At 40.1% G+C, this 17,273-nt stretch overlaps 1 protein-coding gene across 1 annotated transcript in view; it reads left to right on the top strand.

Moving 5' to 3' along the window:
* PDE3A (phosphodiesterase 3A) overlaps positions 1-17,273 on the top strand; it is a 231,463-nt gene that overhangs the window by 207,951 nt on the left and 6,239 nt on the right. Inside the window, exons 7-14 of the mRNA XM_051784667.1 lie at positions 651-736; positions 1,168-1,337; positions 2,642-2,779; positions 7,984-8,095; positions 9,333-9,446; positions 10,884-11,083; positions 13,215-13,418; positions 16,072-16,227. Of these exons, the coding sequence (XP_051640627.1) occupies positions 651-736; positions 1,168-1,337; positions 2,642-2,779; positions 7,984-8,095; positions 9,333-9,446; positions 10,884-11,083; positions 13,215-13,418; positions 16,072-16,227 (1,180 nt within the window). The remainder of the gene's footprint in view (positions 1-650; positions 737-1,167; positions 1,338-2,641; positions 2,780-7,983; positions 8,096-9,332; positions 9,447-10,883; positions 11,084-13,214; positions 13,419-16,071; positions 16,228-17,273) is intronic.

Raw genomic sequence — 17,273 nt, 5'->3', positions numbered from 1 at the left:
TTGCTTTTCAAAGGTGGTTATATGTGAGATATGCCTCAAAATACTGACTCAAACCAGAGAAAGAAATGTTAAAGTGCCAGTCTTTTGGGGACAGATTTGATATAATACTGCTAAATGAGATTTCAGATTTGTTATGGTCTCTCATTTTTTCGTGATACACCACTGTTTCTTCAGGTCCTAGACTCAGTCATATTGGGACATTATAATTTGAAATGTTCCAGCTGGTATTGAATTCACAGTTCTGTCCAAAATGCCTCCTTGGTTCTTATGTACTTGGTATGTTGTCACTTTTATAGGGCAGCTGGAGTACAGAACCAGGGGATAATTTTATTTTCTTTTTTTACTGATTAATTCAGAGAGTAAAAAATTCATTTAAAATGAAAATCACATATTACGGGCTTACTCTTGGCAACACAGATTTAATGGTGGTGGCCAGTTAATTCAAGGTCTTTTTTCATTTTTCTCCTTTTATTTTCCTGAGTTCCAATAAAATTTCAGCTCTCTCTTGTAGTTTTGTCTGGAGAATGCACCCTGGACCATGGCTTATATTGTATGACATAATCTTACACTGTCAGCAGGAAATAATTTTACATAATACTGTCTGATGTACGTGGTTCTCTATACTGTGCATATTTCTTGATGTATTTCAGCTGTGGCAGACCCTATAACCAAATAGAAGCTGGTGATGGGACACTAAATAGAAATGATGCTACCACACACACCCTGAACAGAACAGGTAATTCTTTGTCTGTCAAAAACACCTTGTTCCTTCAAATCCAGTAATGAAAGAACAGACATGCTTGTCTGTCATAGAGGGAGAATATATGTAGGTGAGGCTTTGAGGCTTCTTGCCTTTTTGTATGTATAACATGTACAAAATGGTAATGAAAAATGGAGTTAAAATATAAAAGAAATATGGTTTCCCTCATTTAACTTAATCAACATAATTAATGGCCCTCAAAATATTTTTACTCTTCAATCCCTGGTCCCGTTTTTTACACTCTGCAGGGTATATGCCTTTGGACAGATTGTGCAGCTTCAGCCCCAGCCAAGCAGCACATATGTATTATGAGTCAGAGATCCTGTTGCTGTTATTTGGAAGGTCATGGGGTGCCTTTCGTGGAGTTCTTGCCGCTCGCACACCGAGCTCTGTGGTTTGTGTTGCAGATGATCCTGCCCAAGCCACTTCTGACTACGAGACCAACAACAGCGACAGCAGCGACATCGTGCAGAACGATGACGAGACAGATTGCTCCAAGGAGCAGACACGGAAGGGATCTGTCTGTAGGTCCTACACACCTGAGACCATCATCCTGCATCCCTTGACACCACCTGAGGTAGCTTGTCTGAGTCCCACTCGCACAAGAGACTGAGTGTACGCTGATGCAGAGTGGGAAAAAGGCCAAACCGAAACTGAAATCTGTCAAAAACCCACCCACCCCCCCCACCAAAAAAAAAAACCAAACCCTAAGGCTGTCTAAAGATTGTGATCATGGTTTTAAGCAACAATTACAGCAGGAGGATTGACTTTTAAGAATGGAAAGAAACCATTGAAATGTCTGAGGGCCGCTAAGCACTGGCCGCTGATGAAACACTAACCATCTATTTTGATGGATAAAAGTTTGTGGATCTAGCATTAGGCATTTCTGAAATGTTTGGCCTCTGTGTTAGTTTCCTTTAAAGGGAATGGGTTGGAAGGAAGAGAAATGATCTTCTCTGACTAGCAACATGATAAATAGTGTTCCCGTTCAGCCACTTCAGCTTCTCAATGGGCTTGCAGTCTTCACTAATAATAGATACTGTGGTCCTTATTTTAAAATAAATGAACACTGTTCTGAAGGTGCTGCAAGATATTATTATTGGTACATGCCTTACACATAAGAACATTGCAGTATGGTGAACAAGTGCTGATACAGCTGCTATGTTCAGCTGTAAGCTTGTTTGAGATGCAGAGGAAAAGCTTTGTTTAGTTACATTTTCCACAGTTCGTTGTACAACTGGATTAATAAATTGAAGTTGGCATGAGCTCTTGAAAAATTTACTGTAATCTGTTGGAGTTGGACATGCTGAGAGAAGGCATTTTGCTTGAAATGTTTTGGCATTTACTCATCTGCAGTTTCTTAGTAAAATGTGATTCTAGGAAGTATACAGGGAGAAATTTGAAAGGTGGGGCACAATCCATCTTTTTTTTTTGCAGACCTTGGAAACCAGGTAGGTTTCAGTTTAAGAAACAAAGGTCTTCACTTGGACTGAGCTCCATTAGCCTTGTGGGATTGTAATGAATGAGTCCTGATGGAGAAGTAGAAACCGAGAGCTTTTCCCTCTGCACTGCAGCAAATTTTACAATGAAGACAGATTCCCTTGGAAATGAATGAATGATTCCCATGAGTGAATGAATGAATGTGTCTCATGGATAAGTTCAGACACTGATGGTTCATATACAGAATTTCCTATTCATTCAAGTGAAACACATAATAAAGGAGAGTGACTTGCTGCAGGGCTGGTAGAAATGAGGACATCTCCGCTGAGCTGAGTAAAGTACCATCGACTTACAGATGACGCTAATGGGATAAGAGCATAATGTTTTGCATGAGATGCTTCACTGAACTAACACTCCCCTTTATTCTGATTTCTGGCACAGGACAAGCCTGTACTTGCTCCTGAGCCTCTGGTTATGGACAACCTGGATCCCCTGATGGAGCAGCTAAATAGTTGGAACTTCCCAATCTTTGATTTGGTGGAAAAAATTGGAAAGAAATGTGGTCGGATTCTCAGTCAGGTGAGAAGTGTATCTTGTCTGCAGTGTCTGGCTTAGAATATTGACAGATTTAGACACAAAAGTGTTAAGACCCATTGTCCTAACAAGTTGGTCATCCAATCATGATCCCTGTCACCTAATTCAAAGCTGACAATATGAACTCCATCTCACTACATTCCTTACTTTTAAATGTCTGTGTTTTTTAATTTAAAAATGTGAAAGGGTAAACCACACACCTGTTTTGCCTGCTGCCCTCTGCCAGTGAGTTTACATAAACATTTCTGAATATTCTCTTCTATTTGCAGAAGGTGCTGCCACCCCTTACTGAGTTCTATGTGAAAGGATTTCTCATAGGGTACAGCATGGGAGGACTGAACAGTAAATATATGCAAACTGGTGCAGGATATACAGAGCTTTGTTCCTCTTTTATACAGATTTCAGTCAGGCTGTGCAAGAGAGCAGAGTTGGAGGAAATGGGAGGAAAAATAGTCCTTGCTATATTCCTTCATTTTTATAGAGTTAGAACTTTGATAGAAAATTCATATCATTATTACATAGGGAAGACTAATGTGCTATGACTCAGAATGGGAGAACTTGCTAGTCTTTCTTTCAGTTATCAGAACTATCAGGGTTTTATTCCTTTCTGGGAGTTGAATCCAGTTACTGACACAGCCTGTCTCTACCCAGCAGGATTAGTGTCACTTCCATAATCACTTTCCTGGCTGAACTTTCTACTCTGTTATGCCCCTTTTCCTGGCACACTGACAAATTGGCCATTTTTTCTTATGGAAGTATTGAAGATTATTAAACAGGAAAGGCAAATAATTTTTATTATTATTTAGGGATGGAAGGAAAACAAGCCCAAGAGAATCTGAGTGAACTAGTACCACTTTACAAGGCATTATGTAGTGATGAGTGCTGGAGAGAAGAGATAAAGTTAATTAGTACAATAAGGGACAATTAACACCCCCCACAAACACAGAGGTTAGTGTGTCAGGCAGATCTCAGTGTAACAAGCACCAGAGAGTGCTGTATCAAATCACAGTCCCTTGGTGGTTACCTATTATTCAGCTCTATTCAGTTATCCAGTGGTCAACAAGGAAAACCATGGCATGAATTCAAATATATTCTGTTGTCTGCCTTTTAGTGTTCTGTAGCTTGGCAAACAACATCTGTGCTTGACCAGCCTGCCAAGTCTCTAGGTTAATTTTAGAGAAATAGGCAAAGTGTGGCTGGATGTGGGTATTGATATAAATTCAGTGATGGTTATTGAGGCACTTTTGCACTAGACAGTGAGTGTGTGATTAAAATACTCTTCTGGATCATATTGGTCAGGGTTTTTTTCTGATAGCATAGAATAATAATAGAATGATAATTTAAACACAAGGCCAGAACTTTCTTTTAAAGGCATGACTAACCAACAGTTTGGGTGATCCAAAATTTGTTCTGGTTTTGCATGGGTATCTCTAAAGATTTTAAGCACTTTATCAAGTTACATGGAGTTCTGTGCCTCTGGGGACAATTACCCTGTGCCTCCCTCAATTTGCTCTAAAGCTCCACACTCTCTTTCCCAAAATCTTCTTTTTGCACAGGTTCTGAGGGTGTTATACACTTCACAGTGCTACAAAATGAGGACTGTAAAATAAAAGAGAAGCTGTAATAAATAATATTTGTGAGCAAAATTCAACATTTTCTGTAACAACTGTTTATAATAACTCCCACTCCCTAACAGGAGAATGTAGCAAGTTCCACCTTGTTCATAAAACATAGATCCTTTAGTTCTTTCCCCCACCTACTCAGATATTTCTTATGAAATTACTCTCAGAAATAAGGGAACAAAAGTAAATAAATCTTTTTCTTTAGCCAAAAGTACTTTTTTTTCCTTTTGTATTTTTTAAATCCTGAGATATTTTAAACAAGGGAAAACAAAAGGTCTAATGATTTATTCTCTGTATTTTGCTATTAAATGGACTCATCCATTAAAAAAAAAAAAGTAAATTAACAAGCTGAATTAACTATGTTTGTCTTGCTAGGTTAAATTTATGGGACGGAACAAAGCAGAGTTGACACGTGCCTCTAGGGATGCATTCGGTTTAGAAAGCAAATGCTGGCTTAGCATCTTTAAAGCTGCTTGAGATGTCTGTTTCTTCTTTTTGGAATGTTAAATTGATTTAGACATATAAAAATACCCTAAACTAGTCAGTGACCACAAAAGCATCTGTGCAAAGTACAGTGGCAAGCACTCTAAATGTGCGTGATAGGGTTTGGAGAGGAGTGTACATTCAGTCTCACTTCAGTCACACTTAACACCCTCATCACAGCTCCTATAAAACTAAAACCTGTGGAAAGTAAACTTATTTGTCTTGGAAAGCAAATACCATGAAAGAAGAATAGGCTAAAGTCAATGTTTAGCTTTTACTGCTGGGCCCATAGAGATGAGAAGTGGAGGTGCTTCTATGCTGGCAGTACAGGAGCAGTGTTAGGGGCAGGGTGGCATCACTGCAGGGCCTGGGAGCTGGTCCCTGGGTGGTACCAGTGTGCTCACCTCACTGTCAGACATGGCTTCTGCAGAGAGAAACTGCAGAAGGAGCAAGGGAGATCAATCCTTGGGGGATGGGATATTCCTGGGATCACCACAGCAGCTCTTGGGAGGAGCTGTGTTTGTCAGAGCTGGAGATGGGTGCCAACCACTTCAAAGAAGCACACATCTGAAGAAAGCAAATACAGGAGACAAGAAAGGAGTGCAAGAGGTTTGCCTGCAGACAATGAGAAGGGAATTGCTAATCTAATCTTTGCAGGAGAGCCATTCCTGTGTGCCTGCAACAGCCAGGAGATGGGCTACATGTGAATAACCAGCCCCGTTTCCAAACCAGCTTCCATTACAAATCATGCAGAAGTGCTTGTCCTTCTTCAGGCAGCACTGCCAGAAATATCTGAGTTATAAATGATTCAGTCAAGCATTAGCAATCGTGGCAGAGACAAGCAGCAAATGGAGGCTGGAGGGAAGGGGCACTGTGGAGCACCCACTGCCAAGCACCTGGCAGCCATTGGAGCTTCCCTGGGCTTGTCCCTGGAGCAGGGACCACACCTTGGCTGCAAGGGCACCGTGCTCAGCCCATGGGATTCTAACTCCCAGGGAGCTCATGAAAGAGGATGCAGGTTGGGAAGAACAGATTTAAAGAGACAGAAGCATTTTAAAATGTTTAATCCAGAACAACGAATAAACAAAGGTGCACAGTTTTTCTTTTTTTTTTTTTCTTTTTAATGAGGCAAGTTAGGTAGTTGACTTTGTGGAAGACATCAATGCCCTTTTTTCCTCCTTTTGACTTGCCCTTACCTCTGACTTCTCTCCATTTTCTAAGAGAGAAAGACAGAAAAACAGCCAAGATGTAGAGATGAGTTTCTTGGCTGTGGAAGAGCTGTCATTCATAGCCATCACAGTCAACTTTGCTTCTTTTCAATTCTGGAATTACCCACCTCTCAAAATCCAAGGGAAGGAAAAACATGCTTTTATGACATGCTTTATTTGAGATGCCTGTCCAGTACTGCTAGTACAGAACAGTAAGGTTTGGTCATGCAGAATAATATTTCCTTATGCTTCCTCTTTTTATACAAAAACATTTTGGATGGAAATAAGAAGCTTACATTTCACAGATACAAAACTAGAATGTAAGATTTCTCAGCTCTCTGTAGGTGAAAAACTTAAGCCATGATTCCAGATAGATAAATAGTGTTCTATGCAGATTATAAACCAAATTATACATAAGGTCACTTTCTTCACTCTGCCTCAGTACAGGAGGGTCCCATGGGTTTTTCAGAGAGTAAAGTTTTGCCTTCTGTAGGCCCTACCTTTTATTCTAAGCTCATGTCTTCCAGAGCACGGTAAATTATGGTAGGAACAGAAATAAGAGCTGAGGCCACCAGCAGAACCTCAACTGCCACATATTGGTCATTAGAGGGTCATCGTAGATGGGGTCAGACATCACACTCAACCTGTCTCTGCATCATCACTGCCTGTTGTAATGCTTTGCCAGAGTTAGTTCACATGTAGGTTTTTCCTGCTAGGGAATGACTGTGAGGAAAGGGACAGGGAAGATCATTAATGCTGCAAATTCATATCCTTTTTTCCTGTTCTTACTGTAAAAATCCACAGCGGAGGAGCATCTGAAATTTATGTTCATTAAAATTTAGGTGCAACTCACAGGTCCCAATTTATATACACAATATACAGAAAGAAACATTTGTGGGTAGATGTTTGATTTACATTCAGGTGTAAAACACAAAAGGTAATTTGGAACCATTTCTTATCATATAGCACTCATCAATCCAAATGTGCTTCAGACTGCTTGGCTCTGGGCGGTTCATTACCAGACAGATGGCACCAAAAGGACGGAACAGCTCACAGCAGTAAATAAATAAAGAAGCTGAAAGGCTTTAGGGTCCAATTTCTGAAAGAAGTGAAAAGGTCAGGCAGTGATTTTACTGTGCCCCATTGTTTTGTATGTCAGGTTCAAACTTGTCTTCAGAGGTGCCCGTTTTGCAGCAGCTGCTGTCTGCATTTCCGAGCATTCATCTTTCCTGAACACCTCCTCACTGATCCATCCCGTTCTCCCTTCCCATATATCCTCTCCTGGATGTTTGCAGTCATCTTTCCATGCAGGAAGACTTGAGGAAGCTCTGCTTCCTAAGCCACTTGCTGCCTCTGGAATCCTGTTTAAGTCATTTTTTCCATTTCATTTCCAAAATGAGAGCAAAGGAAAGGAGATAATGCATAGAATCCAAATAGTTGCCCCTTTTGTCAGTCCTTCACTCGTTTCTCACTTTTCTGGGAATTAAGTCAAGGATGCTCCTTGGAGAAGTTTGTGGGGAAATTTTTCCCAGGCCACTGAAGACCTCTGAACATCGTGTGTGTAGGTTTCTGAGGTGCCTGCAAAATTTCAGGGAGGGCATAGTCTGAAAGGAAGAGAAGAACATCTGGAAGCGTGTAATGAAGGAATGAGGAGGACTGTTTGGTACTAATAGCTTTTCTGTCTGGCTGTGTAGCCACATTGCTATGGAAATGCAAATAGCTGCAGCTATAGCTGGATCAGGTGAACTTCAGAAAATACTCCTAGGAAATCAGGTTTTCATAGGGTTATTTGACCTAAGGAGATTTATATCTAATTTTTAGAGGTTTTCTGATCTATTTGGCAACATGGGGTCTTTTGTGTTGTTTTTTTTTTTAGGTATCATACAGGCTTTTTGAAGACATGGGACTGTTTGAAACCTTTAAAATACCAGTGAGGGAATTTATGAATTACTTTCATGCCTTGGAATGTGGATACCGAGAGATACCTTGTAAGTAAAAATTCCCAGCACGTAATGATGCTTCCTTAAAGTTTTGAGGATTTTCCACACACTTTGGTATTGAAGCCTTTCTTCTCTCATTATAGCACCTACTTTTTTTCTTCTGCTGCATCACAACCAAATGGATGGTTCTCTAGTAAGAGGCTGGTGCTGAACTGCAGCCTCTCAGGGTTTGGGGGTTTTTTTCATGTATTTCGTGTTTCATGTCGTTTCATAACAATTCATGGCAAATTCTCTCCAAGCCAGAAAACACATAAAGCCATCAGGTAAAGAACTGTTTACTGATGTTGCAAGTGTAGCCCCGTGTCCCAACTGGAGTTTCTTGGAAAACTTATCCCTCAAAAGCAACTTGGACTTTTACACAGTAGCTACCAAAGGAGATGAACTTTCTAAAACAAAGTATACCAAGTACATGATTGCATCCTGTTCTTCTGCAACTACATATTGATACTTTTTTCGGTGGGAACCATTCATTCACCAAGAAACCTGCTTTCAGTGATCCTCAAATTATTTACTAATTCAAATCCAATTTACCAAACTGCTTCAACTGGAAAATGCAGTTGTTTTCCAAGGGAATAGAGGGAGTTATTACTTCCTTTTTTAGCTGGCAGATAACTCCAGTGTTGAGGAACACAGGACATGCTGTTTTCTCTATGATCACAGAAAAATATATGAAACATCAGTCTAAGAAGTCATATAGTCTCTCTGTCAAAATATTAAATACCAACTGGAACAACTACAGTGGGAAGGAGGAAAGCTCCCTGAAATGCCTCCCAGACAGGTGCTTTGGACTTTCGAGAGTCCAATTTCAAATCTTTCCTTGTGTTTGAACCAGATCAGGGACTTGAAGCAGCAGATTATAACCTGAAGATATTATAGGTAGAAATCTCACTGTCTGTCTGAACTCCTGGAGCCATTTCTTTTCATTTAAAATATTTAACTGGTGTCTGGAATTTTTGCGAATCTAGCCCTTTATTTAATTGTTTTCCTTAGATGTGTTTTGTTCTTAGTAGAGAGGAATATTTTGGCTAATACAAAGTTAATTTACCTTCCCGTTTTTCATGTCTGCAAAGAGGTAAAACCCAAAACAACTCTCATGCTCTTGATAAAAGTCTGTTTTGCCTCTGCTCTCTTGACTGGCACGAGATACCCACTAGATGGTGCTGATATCCCTCTGTCGGAAATATCCTTCCTGTTTAACGGAGGGGTCCTTTTCTTTGCATCACAGATCACAACCGAATCCATGCAACTGATGTTCTACATGCCGTGTGGTACCTGACAACTCAGCCCATCCCGGGGCTCCCAACTGTGATTAATGACCACGGGTCAGCAAGCGACTCAGGTATATTTATTTGTGCAAGTGTCTGTGTTGTATTCCTGAAGTTTCTGACACAAAATTTGCTGTGAGAAAGCCAAGAATTGAGGATTGCTTGCAGTACTTGTTATTGTATAGACTTTAAAGTTCAGTAGCACGATGGATGCTGAAGGTGTTCGAGTATGTTTGTGTAACTTTGGAGAGAATGGAATTGGTCCTCCAAAACCTAATAATTTACATTTAATGGTGTGGGAATGCAAGCCTTTGTGGTCACGTATAACAGCAGATCTTTGTTAACATTTGGGGGGGTTTTCTAGGCAAACTGTATTAATAGTGCTTTTCAATGCTGCTTCAGAAGGATTTTAAATCCTTAACCCCTGCATTGTTTTGCTATTACAAAGTTGCTGGGACATGCAGGTAGTGCCGTGCACTTGCTGCTGCTTGGCTGTCATGAAGTGTTTTTTGCCTTTCCCCACTGCCTCCAAAGAGACTTGTTACCATTTGGCAACCAACCTGCAAGACCAATCTTCTGCTGCTTTATGATTGCTTATTATGGGAAACTGTTCTTTTTGCATCTCTATGTTAACTTCTCCAGGTCAGCTGTAGCAACTGCTGGAATTGTCTGTGTTTTATGGGAGTTCTCAGAGAGTTACTATAACAGCAAGAGTTTTTTCTGCAGAAACTACTCCCATTTCTGCTCTTTTGTTGTTGTTGTTTGTTAGTTTCTTTTTTTGGTTGGTTTTGGTGTTTGTATGGCACACATGTATCATCTGTGAAACTCTTCATGATGTTTCGGTGGGGTGGGAAACCTTTTTATTCCAGGAAAAATTTATTTGCAAGGATTGTTGATATCTTTGTAGGTGAGCTAAAATAGGTGGAATAACAGGGGTTGAGTCCTGTGGCTTTTTGGTGTTTGTTATTTGAAAGACATTGTTAGACTGCATGCAAGATCTATTCAAGCAGATTAAATTAGTAAATTATCTCGCTCAGTATCTGTCTCTGATAGGTGTATTCAAGCTGCTTGAAAAACAGGCTGATAAGAGGATTATCAACAGAGATTCAAAGTCTAGAACTTTGTATTGGACTAGTCTATATGATGACTTTGTATTGACTAGCCTAGGTGAAAAAATTAGAGGAAGAAGTGGGAAGATCAAGCTGCAGCATGGCTGTGAATCCATGTCCTAATGATTGTAGGTTACGGAGTTTGAGAACAGGTTCTGCTGGATGGCTGGAAGATCCCCAGGTGGGATCAGAAATGGTTCCTTTCTGGTTGTTTGCCTTATTGCACTGGATCATGCACACTGTGTCAGAAAACCTGGAGGCCAGGGTGCTCTCACTCTGCTGCTATGTATTGTAATTTTGCTCCTTCCCTCCCTGCTTCGTTGCTTCTATCTGTTTCAGTAAGTCACTGAAAAAAAGCGGTGGGGATGTTTTTATTGTTTTAATTTATTTATTTCTGCTCAGATTCTGACAGTGGAATCACTCACGGCCACATGGGTTATGTGTTTTCGAAGACATACACACCTACAGATGACAGCTATGGATGCCTGGCTGGCAACATCCCTGCCCTTGAACTGATGGCTCTTTATGTAGCTGCAGCCATGCATGATTATGATCACCCAGGAAGGACCAATGCCTTTTTGGTAGCAACGAGTGCTCCTCAGGTAAATAGATCTCAACCAGGGTTGCTGTTAAGTTTGGAAGGTCTTGATGACAGCTTTTCCTTGCCAGTGGTACCTGTGGCTTCCATTAAGCACAAGTCTGCCAAATATTTTGAAACAGCTTGTCAAAGTGACAGAAATAATCGCTTCACTTAGGGATTGCCAGTAAGAGTCTTCTTACACACCTTCAGTTAGCAGAGCTGTTAAGGAAGGTACTGATAAACTCTGTCAGGAGAAGCTAAAGCTCTGCTGACTGATACAGAATCTCTAACTGTGAAGTAAGGGAAGAATTATTCTACCCAACAAGGCACAGAAAGATTAAAATAAAATAAAAACTTGTATAGTTAACCACACCTTGCAAGTTAGTCTGTGCATGATCGTACCATATTTTCTGTTCTTTCTATTGAACATGAGCAGCTGCTCTCTTTTATGAAAGTATTTTTTCACTATGCATCTATTAAGGAGGAGGGGAGTGTGGAAAATAATCCCAGTTTTATAAATGTAGAATTGAGGCTTGCCTAGGGTTACACAGAAGGTGCTGTCAATGCTGGGAGTTGAATTCAGCAATTCTGAGTCACTTTTTATTATGAGATCATCTTTCCTTGCTTTGCATAGCTGACCTGCCTGACTTCAGCATACTGTAATGAAAAATACTTCTATGGACAAGGAAAGAGAAAAGGATAGTTTAATGGTGACAATTGGGTAGGGATGCAGAAATTCTAGATTTGCTCCCCAGCTGGCATCCAGACTTGCTCTGTATCAGTTTCTGTCTATAGACTGATAGTAATACTTCTCATCCTTGCAAAAATCTTTTCTGTGATAGAGAAGTTTGATACTCTGGCCAGGTAAATAAATTGATAGAAGACGTGTACTATCCTTAAATCTAATTTTAAGAAATGAGTGCTTTGTGGTTGTAAAAAATAAAAAAAAAAAAAAAAAGGAAGTTAGATGATTAGCTTTAAATAATTCTTATAAGAAGAAAATCAAATTCTTCCTATTATCTTTTGGGGGCTTGGTTTGTTGGGTTTTTGTGGGCTTTTTTAAAACCTGATATCACCTGAAATTTGATGAACCTATATTTGGCATCTAGGTTTTTTCTTCTTTTACATGACAAGCAATATCAACTTCCAGTAATGTTAAAGTACTGCTGTGTTAAAAATCTGCCTTCAGGAGTTGGGCCTGAGTAGCAGAATATCTCAAATCCTTACTGTGCAGTTAGGCAAGATGGTCTGTGAAGTTGAATTTCTTCAGCAACGTGTACTCTGGGATAAAGAACAGATTCTATATTTTAGGATAGAATTGAATTCTTTCATCTCTAGGTGACATAAAAATATAATTAAAGTGAAAGCACTGGAATGTATGTGTATATATTTCTGTAAAAACTTAAAAAACTTATATCTATCTTACATGGAAGCATATTTCTGAAAACTTTTCTTTCTATAAACCAAATTGTCAAAAGACTGAATGCTGCTAAGATGGAGAGGTTTCCTGGATGGTTGTTGTCCCCTTAAGTCCATTTTCTACATCCTTCTTTAGCTTCTGAGTGAAATTGCCACTCTTTATGAGAGTTATGCAATTTGTTTCAGTAAAGATTTCACCTGTTTTGGATTTTAGCACTGAGAAATCTGTCAGGCTGAATGTGTGTTGTCAGATTGCAAACTGGAATTTCGCTTGTGTCTGTGTTTGGAATTGATCCAACATGGACACAATTGTCAGGTGCAATTACCAAAGACAATAATCCCTGTTAACTGAGGTTAGCTCTAAGAAACAGGCAAGCACACAACCCTATGTTATATTAGTCATTAATCTGTGGCCTGAAACAGAATAATCTGTTGTCATATGATACAGTTTGGTCAGGAAGCAAAAACCCTGGCGCATAAAAGACCCAGATTTTTTTCAAATCAATCTTTCAGTAAATCATCACCATCAGAACAATTCTGGTGTCTGCTGTTAGTCCTGCCCAAATCACATCCTCAGACCTCGAGAAATTCTTTTAAAATAAAACCTCAACGAACAAAACGACCAAACCTGAACCTCCCTCGAGCATCCACCCCTATGTCAGTCCCGTTTTTGCACTGCTGTGATTTTGCTGAGATGTTTCTCAGCTTTCCATTGCCCGCCTTGCTTTCCACAGGCAGTGCTGTACAACGACCGCTCCGTCCTGGAGAACCACCACGCCGCTGCTGCCTGGAACCTCTTCATGTCGAGGCCAGAGTACAACTTCCTGGTCAACCTCGACCACGTGGAGTTCAAGCATTTTCGCTTCCTCGTCATCGAGGCAATTTTGGCTACTGACCTGAAGAAACACTTTGATTTTGTCGCCAGATTCAATGCCAAGGTAAGGTTCGGGTTGGGGTTTCTGGTGGAAGGTCAGAAAAGAATGTCGTTTTGGCCACAGCACAGCGAAAATTCTAGAAAGGCTGCTGTGCTGCTGTTTCCTCTGATTGTCCTTTTGGCTGCCGTAAAACATTCTGTTGAACAGTAATCTGACCTTTCTGTTGTTTTTTACTTATTTAGATTTAGTGGCACAGCTTCTCTTCTTATATATGTTTAGTGTTTTCAGAAAGTGGTTTAAGGCTAAAGATATTATGGACTATTTGAGTGTAAATCCCACTTACATCCTCCTTTTCAACGTTGTTTTCTTGTTCAACAGCACTTAAGACCTATTAGCAAAAGACTCGGGGGAAAATAGTTGAAGGTTTTATGAAGTTTTCATAATGGCTAAATACTTCCAGTGAATTTGTATTGATTTAATCATACTGCTATATCATCAAGGCATGGAGATCATAACAATTGTGAAATCATAATTTCAAATGCAGGGAAGCATGATCTTTCTTTCCTACTTTCTTTCAAATGGGTAAACCCCAGAGAAGGGTCACTAAAGATCTTTCCTGCACACTCCATTGAGTGAGTATAAAATCACAACCCTGGGAGAAACCATTCTTAAAATTCATTTACAGTTTCAACCTAACTTATTGGAAACCACCTCCTATCAAGTAACTTTAATAAACTCCATCACCCATCAAAGCTGTTGGCATGTTAACTAGATACCTGCCTCTGGAGCTGGTACTGCCTTCTTGTTCCTTGTGAGAAACATACCAAGAACAATGTGTTTCTTATCCAGGCCTAGGACCTCCTAGCTGATTCCTCTGTATAAAAATGTGCAAAGATGGTTTTCAGTTTCGCTGGCTGACATCTTTTGGGGATGTTTCCCTGATGTCTTCTGAAGAGGTGTGAATTGATTCTATGATCATACCTTGGTCCATAATCAGACGTGTGAATAATCAGTAAAATGTAACTAGTTCTGAGCACTAAATAAGATCACTTGTTTCATTTTCCTTTCTGGACTAGATTGGGAGTTACACTTAGCCCAGTCAAACTTTTGCTCACAGAAGATTAATTTGTTTTTCATAGCATATTGCTTAGTATTTTTATTTTTTTCACAGGCCCATATGTAAAGGATTAGACCTGAGGGACCTAGGCACTGCATTGTTTGGTCTAAAACTTTGAGGCTCCAAATAAAATTTAATCCAGGAATTTTAGGACTCTTGGAACATTTGGATTAGATCTTATTTTGAAAACAAAGCTGGGAAGAGTTCTGAACAAGTGGGAAGTTGCTGCTTTGTCCCTTCTGAAATGCAGCCAGAGGAAGCATTGCTGCTGCAGTGTTTTTGTACAATAACTCTTTGGCTGAGCACTTCCCCAGAATGTGTGGAATATAATTACCACTTGTCTTTGAGAAGAATGACAGTCAGTTCTTCACCTGTAGCAGGACTTTTAACCTCCAGCTCATTACAAACTCTGGGAAAAGGAACTGTGCTCACTGGGCATTCTGGTGTCTCAGGAAAAGTTCATGGAGAGCTTGTGGAAGTCCTTCAATTTATTGCCTAGTGATCTCCGAGCAAGAGAAAGTCCCAGGTTCTGCTCCCTACTCTCTGGGCAGTTCCATGTGTTTTGGATACACATAATCACTAGATAAAATACATAAATAAACATCGTAGGTCATAGGAACCCATGGAGGGAGTTTTGAAATCTCTAATCTTAAGCTACCCTTTGATAAGATGACTTGTCTTATTTAGGATATAGATACTGGTCTTTTAGAAGACAAATAAGTTTTGACTTCCTTGTTGCTGTTTAATTTGTCCTTTAGCCAACATGCTGAGGAGGTATGTGCTGCTAATGAAACACTTATATGGAACTATCTTTGCAAAACCACCTCCCTCAACATCTTTTGAGCTGTAGACTGAGTAGCAGTCTCGTATGACAGCAATAAATAAAACACTGTTCTGGTGTCACCTTGGGGGGTTCACACCTTGTGGTGCCTGTGTTGGGGCATCCCAGAACCACTTTGAGGGGCTGGGGGACTTGATTTCTGGTGGAGTGTAGAATCAGGGAAAACCCAGACTGGATTTTGCCTGGAGTACAGAATGGGGGAAAACTTGGACTGAATTTTATCTGGAGTACAGAATCGGGGAAAACCCAGACTGGATTTCCAAAGAAAAAAAAAAAATTAAAAAAAAAATGAAGTGTTGGACTTGATGATCTCAGAGGTCCTTTCCAACCCAGCTGATTCTGTGATTCTATGAAATAATTTCAGCCATACTAGATTAAATAGGGAAATAAACTTGTTGCCTGTGTCTTCACACTGCAATTGAATCAACATGGCATTTGATGGTAATTTATCTTTGTACACCAATTAGATATTAACTTCTTGGAAAATGTCATGGAAAGATTGCATTTTTTTGTTGCCCTAGCAAATACTGATTTTCCATTATTAATCTCAATGCTCTTTGGTTTTCACCTTTTTTTTTTTTTCTATTTTTTTAAACATATTACCCTACAGCTGATTGTTAATTTCAGCCTGGGGTTGTGCTTGTGATTTTGTTCAAAAGCTAAATATACTGTGCAATATCCCAGGGCTGAACTTCCTCTGTGGATGCATCCTTTCGCCCAGGATTACTGTCATGGTTTTCTTTTTGTCTGCCCACCAGGTGAATGATGATGTTGGAATCGACTGGACTAACGAGAACGACCGCTTGCTGGTTTGCCAGATGTGCATCAAACTGGCCGACATAAACGGGCCTGCAAAATGCAAAGATTTGCATCTGCAGTGGACAGAAGGCATCGTCAATGAGTTTTATGAACAGGTAAATAAATGTGTGTCCGAAGTGGTATCTGTTGGTTGCATGTCTGGTGTTAAACAGCCCTGGAGCATGATAGTGCTGGTGATGAGTAAAAATCATAGAGATAGGGGAGAAGAGGATGGCTAGAGTTACACTAATCCATCCTTTTGCTGGACCAGTAAAAGTCCCTTGTCACTGAAGCTTCTGGTGTGTCCTCAAAGACCTCTGATGATGATATTTGTACAGAGCTTAACTGTTTTAGTCTATCCATACAGTGATCATGGTGAACAAGTGTTCCATTCCTCTTTTTTTGTTGTTTTTGGTCATCATGTCTCCCTTTCAGTGTTCTTTCATGCAAACTGTCTTTTCATCCTTACTTCTAAGTCCTTTCAAGATATCAACCAGTTCTCATGGCTCTCTTCTGCAGTCACTCCAGGTGTCTCACACTTTTATTGACACGTGGTCTCCAAAAGTGGACACAACATCCTTGTTGAGATGATCTAAACAGAGCAGAGGAATTATTTTCTCTTCCCCATGGGCCACATCTGTGTTCACACACGCACAAAACCTTTATGGTGCTGAGCCCAACTGTAACGTTGACTTTCAGTTTATCACAAACTCCCCACACATTGATCCTGACTCATTTGTTATTTTTTAAGACAACACTTCCAGCTTTCAGAAGGTTTGTCAGTACAACTGCACTAATTATACAAGGCTCTGCTGATGGTAGCACAAGGAAGGAGGACAACCACAGATTGATTTACAAAGACCTGGGAGTACAGCCAGGCACTGGTCCTCTCTTTCTAGGTGTAAGGGAGCCCTTAATTGAACCTTTTCTCATTATAACCTATTTAGCCCTGCTGAGTGCAAGGGTCAGGGCTGTTCCCACACTATTCCTCTGTTTCCTGAGTGGGAACATATTTTGAATGGGCTAGTTAGATTAAACTCCACATCCTGTCTTTTCCAGATGAAGCAAACAGGCGAAATCACTGAACCAGACATCCCACAGACTTCTTGGGGAGGCTGTGCAGTAACGTGTAGTCACAGACTAATCCCTTTTAAAGCCTTTT

The sequence above is a fragment of the Manacus candei genome, unplaced genomic scaffold (assembly GCF_025592945.1).
Source record: "Manacus candei isolate 608988 ecotype Guabito, Panama unplaced genomic scaffold, ASM2559294v1 h1tg000018l, whole genome shotgun sequence".
Lineage (NCBI taxonomy): Eukaryota > Metazoa > Chordata > Aves > Passeriformes > Pipridae > Manacus > Manacus candei.
Note: the sequence above shows the minus strand (reverse complement) of the source record. Positions and strands in the feature narration are given on the sequence as shown.